The 21044-nt window shown below is 36.9% G+C and overlaps 2 protein-coding genes across 5 annotated transcripts in view; one reads left to right on the top strand and one right to left on the bottom strand.

Moving 5' to 3' along the window:
• Positions 1-13099, bottom strand: part of camsap2a (calmodulin regulated spectrin-associated protein family, member 2a) — a 40505-nt gene extending 27406 nt beyond the window's left edge. For all 4 annotated transcript variants that reach the window (XM_044129704.1, XM_044129705.1, XM_044129706.1 and 1 more), the window contains exons 1-2: positions 12499-13099; positions 8966-9225 (exon numbers count right to left, since the gene is read on the bottom strand). In XM_044129704.1, coding sequence (XP_043985639.1) covers positions 8966-9225; positions 12499-12637 — 399 coding nt within the window. In that variant the 5' untranslated portion in view covers positions 12638-13099. The remainder of the gene's footprint in view (positions 1-8965; positions 9226-12498) is intronic.
• Positions 13100-15031: 1932 nt separating this feature from the next.
• Positions 15032-20211, top strand: ddx59 (DEAD (Asp-Glu-Ala-Asp) box polypeptide 59). Its single transcript, XM_044129800.1, has 8 exons — positions 15032-15108; positions 15366-16189; positions 16428-16610; positions 16714-16803; positions 17304-17555; positions 18883-19035; positions 19274-19402; positions 19578-20211. Exons 2-8 carry the CDS (start codon positions 15386-15388, stop codon positions 19836-19838), a joined length of 1872 nt encoding a protein of 623 aa, XP_043985735.1. The 5' UTR covers positions 15032-15108; positions 15366-15385; the 3' UTR covers positions 19839-20211.
• The last annotated feature ends 833 nt before the right edge of the window (positions 20212-21044 follow it).

Genomic DNA, 21044 nt, shown 5'->3' with positions numbered 1-21044 from the left:
GCACAAGGCTCCGTACACCTGTTTCATGGAATTTCGGGCAGGGACTCCATCGTCCCTCACGGATTTGTGTGCAAGTGATAGTAAATATTGTCTGACACATCACTAATTAAAAAATTACTTGTTTTGTTTCGTAAAATGATAAGAAAAGGTGAAAAAGAAATTCTCAAATTTTTAAATCTTGAGACTCTGGTTAGTCACACGGCACTGAAAAATAGATGCAGTCTCTTGCTCATACAACTTTAGCAGAGTAACAGTATAACCAATATTATACTTTGAAAATATCATACTGGTTCATGAATTTTAAGGCTGTTTTGAGATTGATTGATATTCATGTAAATGGAGTAATAGTTTTCTCTTTAAGAAGCTTATTTGTTAACTTTATTGTTTACAGAATAGCAACAATTTCTGCTTTTAGTCTGTAGCGGAGCTGCCAACTAGCCAAGTTATGACCTAATCCTGTAACAAAGCATCTGCTGTAACAAAACAAGTACAAATGTCTAATGCTATTTATCTAAATTTAGAAAAGGCCTCTCTAATTGGTCTTTGCGAGCAGAACACAAAAGCTTTGGCATGCTTATGCACCAAAAAACATATTTCAGGTTATTTACAGTCCCAGATACAGAACTGTTTACCAAATGACAAAGGATCCTGGGAGTATGAATCCACTTCTGATTAAATATAGTAAGATATTTAAAGACAGTAGCAACTGAATGGATGTAGGGAGGATAAAGGAGAAAAAGAAGGAAGACCAAAGCTTTATTGCTGTTGTAACAAATCCACCCTGACATTTGTAGAAGAGATTTTTTCCCTGTTATATCATGATAGTTTATAACCTTTAGGTTTGCAGTGCACATATGCTTTCTATCAGAAACGATTAGCATCAAACTCAACCAACTACACATACTTGCAGCTGCTCTGCTAAATTTCAATAGATCGCTCTGGCTCACTAATAGTAGAGCTACACTAGTAGTGCTTAATAGTCCCCTGGGGTACTATTAAGATTCTAAAAAGATTGCTGCTGTTTGATTTAGTTTTGACAAGATCAAAAATTCTGCCTGAAAACTATAAAAATATATAGTGAGGTATTTGATCACTATAATCGTAATAAAATCCCTTTTAAACCATGCAGCCACTAATGCACCAACATACTTTATAGAATAAAACACATATATTGTTGCTTTTTCAGCCAATTGAATCCATAAATATTAAGCCGATTCCCCAGGAGGTAAGGAGATGCAGCTTCGTGGTCGATATCCTGTTTACATTGTACTGCCACACAGCATTCTCTCTGAGGAAAAAGGTAAATACCGCTCATCTTTAATACGGCACTGGAAAAAAAAAAAAAAAAAATGATGGCTAATCCTTAATAGAAGGTTGACTTAGCATCGCATAAAAAAATTGCAAATGTGAACCACAGAGACCTGCTAAAGAGTATCTGCAATGTATTTTTCTGCACAATTATGTGTCCATTGTAAACCCAACAAAAATCTCCATAGTCAGTACTTTGAACCTCTAGCAGGCTTTGATGATAATGAGAATATGCAATGCATTCATCTTCCCAGCTAATGAGGCAAAGCATAGAAAATTATCTTTAGGAAACCATTAGAATCACCACACTGACTTTATTTCTTCAGAAAATATGCAGCTGGAGGTTAGTAGGTACTACAAATACTCAGTTACACAGGAAAATCCCACATGTCAAGGCTTTATTGACTATTTTTAGAAAAGAAACTCCACTAAACAAAGTCTTTTGAACTCACAATACAAAGCAATCACAAAATATGTCTGTGGTTTAAAGTTAGTTTGAGCACAAAATAATACTGAAATATGCTCTGTAGTCGTATGGTTCTCCTGTGAAAGTTCTAGGCCAAAGCAAAGAAACTGAAGCTGTCTAATTTCAGGTAAGTACTCTGCAGGACATGGAAAACCACTTAGCTGTATCTCTCTTCAGAGGTCAGAAAATGTTCTGAAAATAGAAAATGCTATACTGTGGAAAAAAAGTTTTAACCTTTTACATGCACTTTGCCTTTTTATTTATGCATTGGCAGGTAGGCAGAAGATGGATGAAGACTTAAAATATGTACAAAAAAAGTTTAAAAATCCATAAAGAGACATCTAATTAGAAAGGTGAAAATATACTATAAATGTGTACCAAATTTAAGAACTTTCACCTGGAGAAGATTTTTCATCAAACATCCAAGTCTAGATTAACCATGAGCATGAACATGAACAAGCTCAGTCAACAAGTAGGCAGGTTTAACTGCATTTTACTCTTGCTGAAGGAGTAAAATACTCAAGCATAAATGTCTTTTCATATTACCAAACTAAATCAAAAATATACAGTTTTCCTTACTCAGATCATTTCGCACTGGTTTTAACTTTCAGATGAATAGATGGTAGGTTGTCTTCAGTAGTCCACAAAAATGAGAACTTGATTAAAAGTGGTCTCACACACAGTTTCACACAAACAGATTTTAACATCTCCAAAATGCCAACTGTGAGGTCTGGCATCAAATGTTTGGAGCAGCATACCTTCTCCCTGAAAATGCGCCAAAAAGAGCCTAGCAATTAGGTAAAAACCTCACAGCTAACCTTAGATCAGGGATCCTAGCCACTGCTGACCCTCAAGTATGTGCTGAAAGAGGACTCTGGTTTGAAAAAATATTGCATGCAGATAGAAATAACACAGTGCTTATATGTAATAAACCTCATTTTAATCAAAGTAGCTGTAGAACCTAATGGGGTAGTTCAAATTAAACTTCAAAGTGCTGTATAGCATGCTATTTAAAAATCCCTCTCTAGGAGCTTTCTCTGCTGCCTTTGTTTGTTCAGCATGAATCAGTAAAGGAGGGCAACCGTATTTTCTGCGGCATGATCGCCACTCTTCTGTCAGGAAGAGGGAAAATGTAATCTTGATTTCATTAGCTTTTTTAAAATACATCTAACTCTGGACTAAGACAAGTTCACAACAATAAAGATCAGAAAACATCTTTATGGTCTCTTCAGTGTCTTTGAGTAACGTTAAAACTGATGATGGAGGCATAGAAATCTGACATATAGACTTTCAAGGAACATATTAGTGGTGAAGTGAAATATCACATCACAAAAATCACATCATATATCATCTAGCTACACATCTTCTGTCTCAAATGCTCATTTAGTGTTTGTTAGCAGAGAACAAAGAAAGCTACCAAATCAGGCACAGGTAATATTTTAAATAAATAATCATTACTGCTGCATTACATCCCTGTAATCCACAGCTTGCAATAACAGCAGAGGGTGAGAAATTAGTCATAAAATCCCTTCTTTAAACTCTAAGGAGATTTAAGAATGCTTAATAGGCTTAAAGTATGGCTAAAGTAATCAGAAGGTGAAACATTTTAGTGAAACAGGTCAAAATTTGAAGTTTAAACAGACTTTTTACAACCAGGAATTAACTGTGTGCAAGAAATGCTTGTACTACTACTACTACTGAAAATAAAGAGATTTTAAAATACAGATGGATATTTCACTGGTATGATTCTATTAAATAAATGAAGTGATTAAAACAATCTAGGGCTAATTATTCCTGCTTTATTAGGGCAGAAATTGCAACATATTTGTGATCACTATAAAGCTTTGGATACAATAACGTACAAGAGTACATTACACACGGTCACACACTTTTACAAATATTCCAAAATTATGAAGGTCATACAAGAACAGTTTCCTGTTTCATCATTGTGACTTGTTTAGTTTGATTCAAGGTTCAACCCTGACATGATAGATTAATCACACATTCATAACACCATCTCCAGATATCCTTTCTGTAGAGCAAAATCTAGGCAACCAGCCTTCTCATATGGTATGCTGGAAATACCAGAAAAAAAAAAAAAAGATGCACAAGAAAAACAGAGCAGAAGAGAAAGTATACCTTTAAAAACTATAAACGGACATACTGTGTAAGCATTTAAAAAATTTTATCCGAACAAAATAATGCAAACAATTAAAGAGAAGATTGAAACAATCTGGACATAAGATCTTGGGAGTGTTTGTTTTATGCTCTCATCTACACAGAGATTCAGCTCTCTTGGAAAAAGATATCCTCACTGCTGATGATCCAGCCATATTTTACTCACAGCCTGGGAGTCATTTATGACATTTTCCAAATGTATTTACTATGATTAAGCCAGAAGCAGACAGAAATAACTTGACTGGTCATCAGTTAGACCTTTCTGTTTAGCTTCTCACTGTTTGGTAATAGATTATTAAAATCAAACTAAATTGAATTCACTTGTATTTATTTTTCAGTCACATTAGAAGGAAGTTTCAGAATGCTATGCATAAGTCACTATGGGCACCGCTATTGTAACACAGTTGTGTAAAGTCGATGTTCAGCTTGGTCCCCACAAGAGCTTTCCTTAGTTCTGCATATGAATGTGTGTGTAAGGAGGGGTATCATAGTGAGATACAGAGTCTTAGAAATGCCATCTGCCTGGTTGGATGAAGCCAACATTTCAGCATTCTCCCTTTCACAGCCTTTCAACAACACTACAGTCCCTACTACACACACACACACACGCGCACACACACACACAGCAGACATGTTCAAATGCATGCAGAACATACAAGCTCATCGCGCTGAATACAACATATGCAGGCACAAGCACCCCCACTCTTGCATCCACCACCACACACGAAAGCAACCCTCAACCTACGGGAGTGTAACCATGGAAACGAAAGCGCCAGCCCAATAGGGGTTGTGATGGAGGCAGAGAAAAAGGAGGTAAAATAATAGGAGGAAATTAACTCTCCAAATTCATCCAAGCTAAACAGGAGACAGTATATCACTGCATAGCTGAAAAACTAATATTGGGTCCACATATGGTGAGTTAATTACTTACTCAGATGACTCGGTTTTAAATGTCCCATGCTTAAAATGAATAAAGCAGCTGTGTGTAAGATTCACATCTGTTACATCATATAGCTGAAAAAAAAATTAACCAACAAGTCTTCCTGAAAACTACTGTTGCTGCTGTTGCTGGATACAATAATGTACCATTATATGGTATTTCTAACATACCATTTAAAGCATGGTATGTTAGAAATAAATCCTTCATTTCATTTTTGATTGCAAGTTTCTGAATTATTTGATCAAATTTTTTTGACATTAAAGTGTAATTATGGCTGAAGTACATAAACGGTCTTGAACAAGTAAAATCCTTGAATGTTTTACATTCTGTCAAGTTAAATCATACTATGCAGAATCACATTTTTTTTTAAATGACAGTCTTTTAAGTATGACTGCTGGTATTCACATCAAGAGTGAAATTTTTGTCCATTTTTCTTTTTGAAAAAGCTCAGACTGAATGAATAGAATTTGTAAACAACATTTGTCAACCTTTGCCACAGATGTGATTTAAAATGGACTTTAACTGGACCATACCAACATACTGTGTTTTCATCTAAGTAGTACTAGTGTCCTGAGCAGTACTAGTGTAGCTCTGGCTGTATGTCTTTTCTACCCTGTATTAACCTTCTGTCCTTCTCTGGAGCAGTTTCTTGTTACTGAAAAACTAATATTGAGTCCAGAAAAAAGATAAGTACCGCTCACCTGCGGGGTGACAAGCAACCCCACATCATGAGGCTACCACCATTGTTTTATTGTTGGGACTCTGTCTTATCGCTTTCTCTTAGTCCATTACTTTTTTTTTGCATAAACCAGATTTGTCGAGTACAATAACAATCCTGTCAACAGATTCTCCCACCTGAGCTGTGAATCTCTGCATGTCTTTAGTTACAGTGACGCTCTTGTCTCTGATTAATGCTCTCCAGTCACAGCCTACCAGTTTGATTTATGTACAAGAAAGAATCATAGCCTGGATATGCACCATTTCCATCCACTTTGGTAAATAATAAACTTATAACTTTATTTTTTTCCATAGTTACAGATCAGTAAGAACTCTTGTCATTCATCTAGAATAAATTGTTTCCCATCTTCTCCAATGCAAAACATCACCAATTAATTTACACTACTAGCAGTAGTCACTAACATAACATACCTTTCTTTTAAAGAACAAACATTTCTACACTCTCTTCCTCTCAATATAATCACCATCTTGATATGTTTTGAAAGTTATGATTTAAACTGTTCAGCTTTTTTGAAGAAATGCCATCTCAATGCAATCTCACTCCCTGACACTCAGTGTATTGCAACGATGTTGAATTTACTTCCTTACAAAACATTCTGAGGTGTATGTATTACATTTAGAAGTGATGGATAAACAAGCATTTAAAGTGACTCATTGACTCAAAGTGATGCCCAAATTTATCATATCACTAGTAAGTAGAATAATTTCCATCAGTATGTATCATGTAGTGTGAATTAACAACTTGCTCCTTTGTGATGCTAATTTCCTAAGGCTATAGGTGGATATGATCAGTGATAATTGAGGTACAGAGGTGCCTTTGAGCAAAACAATTAACCACCAGAGCTGCAGAGCAGATCAGATTGCTATTATATTAAATGGTAGCCACTGTTTCTGACCTGCTTCAGTAATCTTAGGAGCAATCCAGAGCTAGTTTATATAAGCGAATCTAAAAAGTGACACAAACAGATAAACGGGCATGCATGAAAAGACAAAAATCTAAATTTTATTTATCTAGATTTTCTGTATTTTAGCTTCTAAAGTCACTAATAAGTAGTCTGAAGTAGTGCATACATTCTATATTAAAAACACTCTGATGCAGCATTATCATCATGCAAAGAAATGTACCTGTAATTGTATTCAGATTAATTGGAGGTAAGTATGTAGGCTACTTAATGCTTTGATACTCATCAAAGTTGCACAGAAAGCCTTTGACGCCAAAGGAATTGTCCAAACTAAAAAGTGAACATTTCTCTTCATGTGATGCTTTCTGTAAGATTCAATGTGTGAGGATAGAAACATGCTTTTTCTATGACTAATGTCAGTCTACCCCTGCTTTTCCTTCCTTTACACTCTTCAAGCCAATCAGATAGAGAAGATAGAGCCTGGGATACAGAATCAGTGTGGGTGACTGAGTGGGTGGGATCTGCGATTTGATTTCTGCATCTTCATGTGTGGAAATTCATCACATGGCAGAAGACAGAAGGATGAGTGGGTAGAACGGTGACAAAAAAAGAGAGCGACAGAGAAAATACCACTGCAAAGCAAAGTCAAATTAGAAACGCAGTGAAAATGTCAGAAAATATGTAGTGTTATGACACAAGTCAGACATTATCAGCATCTCCATCTTCTGACCGACTGAGTGAAGCTGCTTCAGACATCACATAGACTTGCTTATGCCTAAAATTCTTCCCCTCAACACAAATTGCTGTGTTAGGAAGGATGCTTAGTAAAAAGTGCCATGAAGCAAAATTTAATGAATCTACTCCAGCAGTTTTAATGCAGGTAGGTGCTGAGTGTTCTGTTTTCTAAAAAGAAGTCACAGGTTAAGGATGTTTTCTCCACATCTTATAAAAGAGAAATATTTTTCCTGTTTCTGGTCTTCGATAAGCCTAACCTCAACGGAGCACAGGAAGTGCAGCCCTGTCAGATTTTGACAGGCTGTAAATAATTGATGCACCAATCTGAAAAAGGTAAACAACCACCATGCAGCAGTGTGAAGAGATATGGGCGGAGAATGGGGGGATGAGAGAAAGTTGAAAAAGAACAAAACACAGAACTTGTTTGGCATTTCCCACTCATCTTCCAGCTCATTTTCACATTCACTAAAAACCCTGTCACACATAAACGCTTTACATTATTCCCTGCTAACAAGTCAGTCAGGTCCATGCTGGGCTTGTTTCTGGTGTGAACCCCACTTACAGCTCACAAAGGGTCCCAATTTTCAACTGGAAGACTCTTTGAATTAATAGGGGATGGGTAATCCAGTACCCAGAAACCCCCACAAAGATAAACAGATGGACACGCAAATATAAAATACAATTTTCCATTTTAGCATGAAATTATACAAATACTAACTGCTTGTCTTCTCTAGAAATCTGGAATGTAAACCCTGACGTAAAACTTAAATAACTTCTGAACCAGCATAGAGGAGAAATAAAAGCAGCGAGGATCTACAAACAGACTGCAGGCACACTGTGTGTTAATCGCATCTCAATTGCTATTCACTGAACCAGCACTGCATCCAACTGAGATTTTGCACCAAAATAATGAGGAAAACTCATCCGAACTCAGTGGGAAGCCTTTAAAGCCATCTGATTTCAAACGCAGACAAATTAGTTAAAATTTATGGGAGAATACATTCTAAATGTATTGGATATAAACACTCAAACAACAAAGTGCAGAGGTAGAAGTCAGAGAGTTCTGTTGAACCTTTGGTTCAAATCTTTGTTGAAATAACCACATGTTCAGTGTTGTTTTGCATTTTCCTCAGGTTACAATGTTAGTTATTGTAGCGTGTGGGTGTCCAGCTCCAGTCCTGGAGGGTCAGTGTCCTGCCAGCTTTAGATGTGTCTCTGCATCAACTTGACTGATTCACATGGGCCACCTACCCACTCAGCATGTTTAGGTTCTGCAGAGGCTTGCTAATGATCCGTCATCTGATTCAATTGTGTTGAACCAGGGAAAAAACAAAAACATGTAGGATACCGACCCTTGAGAACTGCTAGAGATATTTTAAGTTATCCAAACATTTAAGACATGTTGTTTCGAAAGCGCTTCATGCATTTCACATTCTGATAAAACAAACAAAAAAAAACTCTAAAAAAATAAAATAGTAATTGTTTTGTATTGTTTTAGCTAAAATGCCTGCTTGTTCAGCTTCTGTTTTTCTTTAGTATAATGCTTGTAAGACATATGGACTGAGAAAAAGGACTTGTGCACAAAACAGGTCTCTGTTGCTGAGAGAAAACTGGTCAGTATCCCGCCACACAAGGCATCAGATTTTGAGTCTAAATCCTGATGCCTACAAAAGAAACCCAATAAACAAAGTATCTCACCATTTGTAGAGGCCTCTTTCGTAGGTCCCTCTCGGTGACCAGTCGGTCCTGGTCAGTGACGTAGAGACCGCGCTGAGCCAGCGCCTGGATGACGGCATCGTGACCCAGCAGCGGCTTGGCAGCATCGCTCTTCAGGATGAGGCTGCCAGCCCTGCAGTACAGGTCAGCAGACAACAGCAGGCTGGTCACAGGGGGCTTCAGGTGCTCCTGCTCATACTGGTCAGTGTAGAAGGGGTCCTTTAGTTCTGCAGGGATGCTGTCTGTTCAATAGTAGGATAGAAAAAGGATTAATTTATAACTAAAAGGTTTCGTAAATCGCTCAACAGGTTTAGCACTGCACCTATCTGGTAATGGGATAACCACAGAGCTATGACTTCTCCATGATTGGTTGTTAGAATGTTAACATCATCCTGTTCAAAATACAGTTTTAAGCAAAATTAAAATCTGAAGCAAAAATGGAACAAACATCAGAAGAGAGAAGAAGAAACACAAAAGCAAAACTAAGGAAAGAAAGATAAATAAATAAAACACAATGCACAAATTCTGACTAATTTAAAACATTAGTCATTGAATCTATCTCCTCCTTTCTGATACTACTTCTTTGCTGTGTGTTTTTATTATCTCTTGACCTGGATGAGTACGGATAGACCTTAGTGTTGCTATAGAAACTGCAGGAGGAGTGGAATCCGATCGATTCATCTCGTCTTTATCTGTGATGTTTTCAGTTCTCTGGGAAAACCCTCCACACTGCCTGTATCTTCAAAAGGACTGGCTGCATGTGAGTGTTTGGCTGCATGTTCATCGTCTCAGAGAAGTCAATGACAAAATATTTACCAAAATTAACTAGTATTTCACTAATTGTGCAAAAAAAAACAACTAATTTTATTCAACCCACCCCGACTGACTTCATTTCATCAAATTAGCCTTTTGGACTGAATATTTATATTTTTATTTATATTTACAAACACTTTGTTTCCAGCTTTCAACATGTTTTTGTGTCATGTTACAAACTTTTCCACTTTGGAGACCTTTTAAGCAAATTTTTAATTTTGAAAGTTGACTATAAATTTATGGAGATATTTCTTCAGTGATTAGTCAAAACAAGGACGGAAGGGAAGAAGAAAAGAAGGAAAAAAGGAAGGAATGACAAATAATCATATCCTTGGAAAGATTAATGGATAAAATGGAATAAAACATAAGATATAACATAAGGTTTTATTTAATCATATTCAATAAATCTTTATATAAACCCTGTCGCTTACCACTAGAAATAAGGTATTCATGCCACAATAGATCTGTGTGTCTGTATGATTCTAATAAATCATATCAGTCGAATTGGTGCATTAAAAATGAGATCACTGTATGATGTGTTGCAGCTTTCTGTGAGACGACCCACTGTGTGGTTTGTGCACACTTGCATATTGCTGATGTGCTCCTGCATTACAGCAATGAGTTAGATTAGATGAATGTGAACATTCGATATAGCGTAGGCAGGGATCTGGATATGAGCCTGCTCACTGTCTTTTATTTCCCTGCCTCCCTCCTGCTCCCTAAGGAAGGCTATATTTTTGGAATCAACCCATTTCATTCAGTTCTGATTGAAAATACACAGAAGGTCTGCAAGGGATCTCATGTTTGCCGACTTGTTACAAAACAGCAGCGGGAGAGGATGAGCCCTAACACACCAAGCTTCACTGAATGCACCAGAACACATGAGCTAAACATCAAAAATAATGCCCAATGCACTTTTATCTTCTTACTTTTATGTCAAAATGTCTTACGGTTCAAGTCCCAGACTTCCAGAGTTTTCAGTCTTGGACAGGCTTCCTGTCTACCTCAGGCACCACAGACACACAAACAAGGCAAAGAATTGCACATGCTACCTCCTAACGGCAACACGGAGATGTCAATTAAGTTTTCATGAATATTATTTCTCTCTCTGAGAGAGTACCCAGAGAGAACTCCACGCAGAAATTCAAACCCAGTACCTTCTTGATGTCAGGCATCAGTGCTATCAAACGTCAATGTGAAAACAAAGTTTTAAAACTTAAGACTTGCAAAAAGACATAGGAGTATAAATAAACTGCTGCTTGGATGAAGCGAAGAACATGTGGATGAATTAACTCACAGATGAATTGCTGAAAGGGAGGACAGATGGATTAATGGACGAACTGACAGGCAGGCCGACAAGCAGGTAGGTTGATTGATGGACAAATTGATGGGGAAAAAAACAGACAAATGGAAGGACAAAGATAGATGGAATGGAGCATAAACAGACCAAAATGGACAAATGTACAGAGAGATAAATTTATGGACAGCTGGCTTGATGGATGGATAAACAGACAACAGAGAGAACAATGAATTAATGGATGAATGGATAAAACATTTAGACAATGGGACAGGAAGTAAAGTGTGCAAGCAAAAAAGTTTTTTTGCTATTTTTTTTTTCTTTTTATCCAGGCCTGGAAAATACATATTATACTGGATCAGATGATGCTATTAGTTGTTTACCTTTAGATCCATTTAAAGCATAGTGTTAAACATAGATACTGACTCACCATTTACTTTTATCTGTGTTGTCAGAGATACGTTTGCAAATCATCATTATGGAACACATGACATTATGAATGCTTGAACTCCCACCACTCAAACCAAGCTCTCTCATTAAAAAGAAAACACTTCTGGGCAATATGAAGTTCTCTGTAGTCCCACTGCCAAAGAGACTCTGTCTGTTATCTGGAGCTCTAGAATATATTGTATTGCAATCATCATTCCAATAAGAACAAGTCCAACATTGAGATTGCAACAAACTGCTTGACATCAGGATTGGGTAGACTTTTTTACAGCATGTATTATGCATTTTACCTCTACATGACAACATTACATTTGACCAACTAGATGGACTTTCTCTGGTCTTTATTCCCACAGCGGGTCTAGATCTTGGTGAGCCAGATAGTAGAGCTTGAGGTGATTGTTGGGAACATCCTGATCATGGTATGAAAAATGAGCGATGGCTTACCTGAAGTCGACCATCACAGTATGGAACAATAATGACATGGTTTCCTTACATAAATCAGCTCTGCAATGCTCCATGCAGATACTGCTGGAAAATTATGCTTTATTCAAAATGTGATGTTTGTCTTTAGATTTTTATTTTTTACTTGGATACAGAACGCTAAGAGATGCTTATTTTAAGACAGTGCAACACCTATAAAACAAATTATTTTTTTAATGTTCATTGCAGAATATAAGATGGCCAAAGGTGACAAAACTTGTAGAATACTGATTATGAAAGAGGGTTAATGAAAACATAACAGTGTAAATAAAAGGAAATAAGCTAATTTTTAAAAGGAATTTTCGGGGTGTCTATAGGCCTACTGATACTGCCAGATATCTTTGTGTGCAGTATTGATGAAATGATTGAATAATAAAACAGACAAAGAATTGAATAAACTGTGTGAAATAGTAAATTTAATTTCTTATTTAAAATTATAATTAACAGAAAATAAAGAAAATGGACAATATTGCCCTACCTGTTCCATATGCCTTGGCCACCAGCCATCTGAGGCTGCAACAGATTTTGGCTCGGGAAAAGTCATAATGCTCGAAGGACTTTATCGCCGGAGCGACGAAGCTCTTCTTCGCATCCCTGACGTCCTGAACTTCACCCATGTTTCCTCCGCTGATGCTGTATGCAGTCAACCCTAAGGGAGCATCCCACCACCGGAATGTATGGAAAAAAACAATAGGCGGCTGTAACCTGGAGAGGTGAAATCACTCCTCACTGCTTATTAGCAGCCACTTCCAGTCATAAAACACACAGATGGTCGTGCTTTTGTCCTTCTCGCTCTTGCTGACAGAACGGGTCGCTAGTCCTGGGGTTTCCCATCCATTCTCTCAGTGGGACCAGCTGAAATGGACTCCGTTGGACAGGTTTTCGAGGTTTTCAAGGGGGGAAAAAATCTGTTCTTTGACTCTAGAGAGAACAGCAACGTTTCCGTTATTTTGGTGAAGCAGACAGCTTCTTTCTTACATATCTACAAAACATTGCAATTATAACCTGGCTATTCTGTCTTTGCGTTTTCATTCAGCCTATCCTCTGCCGTTGTCCTGTCGCACAGCTTCGAGGTTCTCCAGTCCCGCACCTTTGTTGGGTAGTTCGCATGCGCACTTGGTGCCTTCTATTTCAGTTGGACAACACAACTTCTTAGAGTTCCTCACAGCTTTACGAGCTATTGCGTCAATTTGCGGACATGGTTTCAGCGGATTATCAATAATTAATTCTTAATTGTTTAATTATGAATTAATAGTATTATTCTTTTATTATTATTTCTTCTGAAGGTCAACAATCATGGTTTGATTAAATTAGTTTTCTTCTCTATTTTTACATCCTGAACGCACCACACCAGCATATACTGAACGCGTTCGTTACTGTACAACAGACATTTTAAGATGATTTGTAATAGTCAACATGTTAGTTTTGTATTATGCATGCTATACTGATATATAAATTATCTAGATACTTTATCCCACTTTTAAGATACAGAACAGTGAACGCCCCATAACAATCTTTTCAAGTGTTTTTACTTTCTTCATAACGGTCTCAATCATTTTTAGCTTTTCTTAGTTTTAGGTTCCTTTTTTGTCATATGTTTAAATAATTAAATTTGTAACATTTTTAAAATATTACAAAAACACCATAGCACAGTACAGTTTGTACACATTATCCACATCAAATATGTCTGAAGGTTATCTGCACCCATCCTCATGTTTATTTTTTAATATGCAAGCTATCATAAAAAAACAAAAAACAAAAACAAAGGTCCTCTGTTCCTCTTTAAAGTGAAGAACAGTTACAGTTAAAACAATATATCTGCACCCACTGATAAAAAGACACACAGGCTACTCATTTTTCCCCCCCTCACTGTCTGAAGTTAAATCAGACCACAGTTTTCTTGCTTTAGGTTAGTTAGAATTATAAAAAATAATTCCTATATGTTAAATGCCAGAAAAGTTAGCAAAAATATTTTTGGAGATTTTTTTTAAATTTTTTTTTAGAAACTTTACATAGGCTACATTTGGTCAATATCAGGGAAAAACTGAGAGGTTTGGTCAAATTTAACTTCAGACAGTGAGAAAAAAATCTGTATGTTTTTTTAGTGGATGGATGTAAATTTGTGTTTTAAGTGTATAATGTATGTTGTGTAATGAATGCTTTATTGCTTTTTTATTTTATTTTTTTATTTAGCCTTTAGTGTAATCTTTTTAACTCATGTATAGATGTAATTGACTTATTGAAAAAAAATGTGCTTGATTAGATTTGATTTTTGTATGGTTTATTTATTTGCCTTTATCAGTGCATGACAAAGTCCCATTCCTGTCAGTTAGCACAACAAAAACAATGCAGCACATGTGACACCTACATCTAAACTATAGTGCAACAGCAAGTTTTTTCAACAGGTTTTTTTTCTGCGTGACTTTTTATAATATTATAACATATATCATTCTTCACGCTTTGCTGTCACCTCAGCATATTTTCAGTTCTCAGATACCCTATTTAAATAAATCAGATTTTATATTTTTAGATCTCAAATACCAACAGGTAGATTGTTTCAGATAAGGGACCAATATTCAAGAGAACACATATTCACCTTAATCTTGAGTTTTATTCATCCAACATTTTATCCTATGACCTTTAGAGATTTAGTCATGATAATAAGCTGAGCTGCACTTTTTTTTTTTTTTTTTTTATTTTGAGAAACAGAGGAACATTTCTACATTTGTCTTACCGGCACTTGCACACAAATCAGCTTTGTTGTGTTTGTTTTATTGCTGGATATATTTACTGCTATTTATTTGTGAAAAATGCTCTGTTTTGTTACACTGTGTATGAAAACAACATTTATAAATAAATTATAATTAAATCATTAAGATAAATTCAGCTGCATTATTGTTATACTTCATGTGTTGACCACAAAATAAAATATGCAATCGTTTATGCACTATAACTCATTCCTTTCACTTTGTAGTGTTCTAGTTATTTTTAACAAATGAAGAACTACCTTACCCACATTGCAGTGCGAAATTACGTCATCACTGTGCGCTCTGTGGTTGTTTTGGAAGATTTGACGAGACTCGTGGAGGTATTCATGCTATCACCGTGTACTAAGGAGAAAGCTATGTTATTTTTCTTACATTTGTGAATTGTAATTGGTGAAACAATTCTACTAGATATATAACACAAAACGTACAAACGCTTGTGCCTTGCTCACAACGTCAGTGTGGCTTTACAAGACTTTAAAGTCACAGCAGCCATTCGGGGCGCTATCTTTTATAATTTATTCACTCTTTATTATTTGTGTTTAATGTAATTTTTTTTCTTCACATTTCTACATCGTAGACCCTGTTTCCACCGCTTCAATGTTTATGCCAAGAGCACTGAAAGTAAAGAGACCTGTCCAGGAACCAGGCCACGGTTTAAATAAGAAAAGCAAGACTGATCAAGAGGATTGTGACCAAAGAAACTTGCAGGCATTCACGCAGAAAGATAAAGCATGGGAAGACTTAAAAACACGGACTGACAATAGTGAACATTCGACAGAGGCCGCAAAATGTGAATCTGGAGCTCAGTCCTCCTCAGATGACGCTGAAGAAGAGGAACCAGTGAAATCTTTCAAAAAGAGCCAGAGATGGCCTGAGCCAGGAGACCCTGTCTGTGTAATGTGCGGACGTTATGGGGAGTACATATGTGATACTACTGACAATGATGTTTGCAGCCTTGAATGCAAAGCCAGTCATTTACTGCAAATGGGAATTAGGGCTGGAGATTATGCCTTTAATGTTAGGGACAAAAACACAGATGGAAGGACTTCGCAACCTCATCATCCAGCCGTAAATCTCGGTACAAGTGAAGTAGGCTATTGCTACAGGGAAGATCCGTTCATCTCAGGCCTCACAGATGAACAGGTTGAGCGAATTAGATTGGAGCTTGGCATTAAAACCGAGGGAAAAGATGTCCGAAGACCTATTGTTGAGTTTGAACACTGTGGTTTTCCATCCCTGTTAAGTGGCAACCTGAAAAAAGCTGGTTATGAGGCTCCAACGCCAGTCCAGATGCAGATGGTGCCTGTTGGCCTCACAGGGAGGGATGTGATAGCCAGCGCTGACACAGGATCAGGGAAGACCATAGCTTTCCTGCTGCCAGTGGTTGTGAGAGCACTAGAGGTACGGTAGAGAGCTATATATATGATTTAGAAGATTCATGTGTGTTTACTCTCAGTTATATATTTTATTTAAATATGATTATGTAGAAGGGTTTTCCATTAGCGACCGTCTAATGAGATGCTAACCCCTTAGAAATAATTTGGACATACTCCATCTAATGGCACAACTTTCTTTTTGTTAACCTCCTTTACAGAAAGATGTCAGAAACTGAGTCATTCTTTTTCAATGTTACGTTCAGGTAGCAGTTCATGGCGTATGCAGCCCATTGGGTCTGATCCTGACCCCCACCAGAGAGCTGGCCATACAGATAGAGACACAGGCCAAGGAGCTGGTGATGGGCATCCCTAACATGAGAACAGCACTGCTTGTGGGAGGCATGCCTCTACCCCCGCAGCTGCACCGCCTCAAGAGCAGCATCAAAGTAAAGTCCCTGTTTTTCTGTCCAATCAAAGCACTTTAAAAAAAAAAAAATGTTGTATTATTTTTTCCCCTTCATCATGTTGGTTTTTCTTAATCTCCATTAGATTGTTATCGCTACGCCTGGGAGGCTCATTGAAATCCTGAAGCAAAAAGTACTTAAACTTGACAAAGTAAAGCTTTTGGTGGTTGATGAGGTATGGCAACTTTATTATAATGCCTTGCAAATATCTATTCATACCCATTTAACTTTTTCCCTTTTGTAATTTTTACAACACAAAAACACGGTGGACTGCTCTAGTGCCCCTGCAACCAGGCTAAGCAGGTTTTCTGGAGTAAACCTGTATAGTGGTCTCTACATAGGGCAGAAAGACCAGGTGTTATTTGCGTCCTTTGTATTGGTCTATCATTTAAAATTCAGATAAAATACTAAGAAAATTCTGGTTGTAGCAATGTACAACAGTTTAAAAAGGATAAGTTAACCTTTTTAAACTTTAAAAAGGAGAGTCTTCTAAGCCTGGTACTTCTAAAAAAAAAATCCTCTTGATTAATGTTTGCAGTTTCAGAGACAAGTCAATAATAGTGGTGAAAAGGTATTCAAAGATATGTAGCTCCATAACAACAAAGATTCACTAATTGTTTATAATTATATTCTGAAAATCCTTTCACAACATAACTCCTGTGGTGTATCCTTTAGGTTGACACCATGCTGAAGATGGGCTTCCAGCAACAAGTCCTGGAGGTTCTGGAGCATATTACAGGGGAACACCAGACTCTACTGGCTTCGGCCACTATCCCAGCAGGGACGGAGGAGTTGGCTGCTCGCTTGGTCCATGATCCTGTACGCATTGCTATCGGTGAGAAGAACCAACCGTGTGCTAACGTCAGGCAGATCCTGCTTTGGGTGGAGGAACCCTCTAAGAAGAAGAAGCTGTTTGAAATTCTTAATGTAAGTTATATTTTTTTGTTTTATTTGTAAAAGGTAAAGGCAAAACTTGCTTAAGTTTTAGGGTAAAAGGAGGGATTTTGGATGGAGTGTCACTGTAACCTTATCTCCATTTCCCGCTTAGGTTTTACAAGTGGTCTTTGTTTTTGTGTAAGAAAGAGAGTAGCACCAGAAGTTCTGTAGTTGGAGATTTGATATTTGTTTTGCTAATCACACCCATATTTTAGTCTTTGTACTTTTCTCCCAGTTCTGCCATGTACCGGTACCAGCTTATTCTTTTTTGTTGGCAACTGTATGTAGAAATTCCTTAAACTCCAACAACCAGTCTCCCTCAACACCATGTTTATACTGCAATTACCACAGCCTTGGAGCCATGGCCTCAGTCCAGGAATCCAAGTAATGGCCCACAACATTTATCCAAAGAAAGGAGAAGGAGGTCTGCTCTATTTGATCCAGGGAAAACCTGTTAAGCCATAGTTTACCTGAGGATAACCTCACTTTTAGAAGGATTATAGAACTATTTCAGTAATAAGTGGAAAATAACTCTGTAAAGAGAGAGGTAAGTGTATGAGAAATACAAAACTACGGTGCCAATATGATTTTAAAAAGGGACAATCAGTTACTCCAAACATAAGTTGAAATGTGGCTGAAAAGTTTATTTGTTTCACAAATTCTATTAATAAAGGAAATTGATATATGCATTCATTATACAGTGTTTATTTTTTGTATTTCAATGAATGTGGTTTTCAACTCATTACTTATTATTATTACTATTATTATGTTTGCAAAAACTTTAGAGCACTCAATGCTTTTTAAAGTTTCTCCTGGCTTGTTATATTTTCTGCTAAGTATTTTCAAATGGCAGCAAATCCTGCTCAAACATATGATTGAGGATTTGTATTTGGACTCTGCAGTTTTTTTACCATCAGCCTATAAAATAGCTAAAAAACCCAGTCATATTAAATAAATTAAAATATTATTGAAAAGTTTATTTTAGTAACTAAATTCACTAAATGGAACATAGGTTAATGATAGACATCTTCAGTCTCTTATTTCTGTTTTTTTCTGCTTACTGGTAATGAGAACATAATATTTAAGATGAAAACATATCAGACCATTAAGAAAAGCACTTATAACGCAGTGGGCTTATTGAAAAGTATGTTTAATACCTGCTTCATGGATGTTCTTTTCAAAACGTACCTTTAATTTGATAAATGAGCCTCATTGGAACATATATTCTAATTTACTGGATATGGCCAAGGTCACTGTAGCCATACATACTGTTAGTGCAATAACATGGTTGTAATAAATACAGTTTCCGTCTTTCTAGGATAACAAACTCTTCCAGCCTCCAGTCGTGGTGTTTGTCGACTGTAAACTGGGTGCTGATCTCCTGTGTGAGGCAGTTGCCAAGGTGACGGGCCTAACTACTGTAGCAATTCACTCTGACAAAACCCAGAGGGAGCGCAACCGCATCCTTAAGGTGAGATTCATGGCATGCAGAATATATTGATACATGGAAAAATAAAAGAGCTCCAAGTGTTTACTGAAAAAGATCGATGTTCCTGAGTTGATCATTGTAGTTACTCAACCACAAACCTAACAATGTTCCATTGTTCTACATTTTAATCTAGTAAAATTCATTGTAGTATTTTTAGACCCAATAAAGCTCATACAGTCTGTCAAGTTTCTGTCGTGTAAAATGTGTTCTGGTTCTTTAGGGTCTTCTGGATGGAGACTTTGAAGTGGTAATTAGTACAGGTGTGCTGGGCAGAGGACTAGACCTTGTCAACGTGAGATTAGTGGTTAACTTTGACATGCCAAACACAATGGATGAGTATGTGCATCAGGTTAGTGAACTAATCCCATACTTCACTCAAAATGACTGAATATGTTATAACTAGAACATTAAAGTTTTAAAAAGTATCTAAATATATTATTAATTCTTATTATTTTTGTAGCATTTTGGATATAAATGGAAAACAGAATATGTCCTCTAGTTCATCTTTAGTGTTTCCTCACCAGGTGGGGAGGGCGGGAAGGCTGGGGAACAGGGGAACAGCTATCACCTTCCTGAACAACAACAACAAACGGCTGTTCCTGGAGGTGGTGAACAGGGTCAAACCCACTGGGTCCATCCTGCCCCCTCAGCTCCTAAACTCACCATACCTCTTTGAACAACAGAAGAGGGAAAGTCAGAAGAACAAGATGCAACATGACGACACACTGGTTACTAAAAACAACCTCTTGGACATCATAAAGAAACATGACCGTCGCAGGAAGTAACTGATTGGTCAAACCTGTTCCGGGGCTTTTTGTTTATTATAAAGATATTAAATGTTTAGTTTGTGTTTTGTTTAATAACAAATAAACATGTATTTTTTTATAGTTTGACTATCCATTTTTGTAACTCTTGTAAGAATGGAGCTACATACAATTCATACAATTAGTTTCCACTTGATAAACATTTTGATTTTAATAGTTGTGTCTTTGTCTTTGAAATTCTATCATAAGAGAAGAGGGTGTTTGACCCCGAAAATACTCAGGTGGCACTGTGCCTATGCTAGGAGTGAAGCTGTGGTGAGGAAATAACTCCCCTCTATCTTTTTGTGAAATTATTTCAACAAATAAAGTTTGACTAATTTGTTTCTTCTTGAGACAAATAGTATGTGTGTGTGTGTTCTTTTTATATATACAATGAAAACACTGCTGAATAATTAGATTGGCTTTCTCTACAGAATTTTACAAAATGCATTTCTAAAAAGTGCACTACAAATAAAATAACTGCTATGTGCATATTTTGTCAATGATGTCACAAGGGCTACAAGAATAGAATCAGTCAGTTTGGATACTTGGCAAAAGTATCACAAGGGATGAGTGGGTTCTAAAATGAAGCATGATTTCATTTAAGTCTGAGTCCTCTTTATAAACTACTCTTGTTTTAACTTCCAGTCAAGTTGGAATTTGATCACAAAAAATGTTTTGTCCTAACCTACTCCCTTAATCCTTAATAGATGTCACAAGAGAAGGCAAATTTTACCTTATCTAATTAAAGACAACTAAAAAATAGAAAACCGATCATACTTATTTTATAGTAAACATCTAAAGTGAGTTCTGACTTGTAGCTTTAGGACACAGGTGTCAAATTCCAGTCCTGGAGGGCCACAGCCCTGCAACTTTTAGATGTTCCTCTGCTGTACCACACCTGAACAGAATAATTAGGTCATTAGCAAGGCTCTGGACAACTTATCTACACAAGGAGGAGGTAATTAAGTCATTTCATTCCAGTGTTTTGTACCTTTGGCACATCTAAAAACTGCAGGACACCGGCCCTTGAGGACTGGAGTTTGACACCCCTGCTTTAGGACCACTCAACTAAAAGATAAAATTGATCTAACATATACTGCCACCTAGTGTCAGGTTAACATGGTTGCATGACTGCGCCAAAGACGTGACGCCATTATTTCAGCCAATCAGGAGTCACTGACGATC

Source organism: Gambusia affinis, linkage group LG10, assembly GCF_019740435.1.
Source record: "Gambusia affinis linkage group LG10, SWU_Gaff_1.0, whole genome shotgun sequence".
Taxonomy (NCBI): Eukaryota; Metazoa; Chordata; class Actinopteri; order Cyprinodontiformes; family Poeciliidae; genus Gambusia; species Gambusia affinis.
The sequence above is the reverse complement of the archived record's forward strand: the minus strand, read 5'-3'. Positions and strand labels throughout refer to the sequence as shown.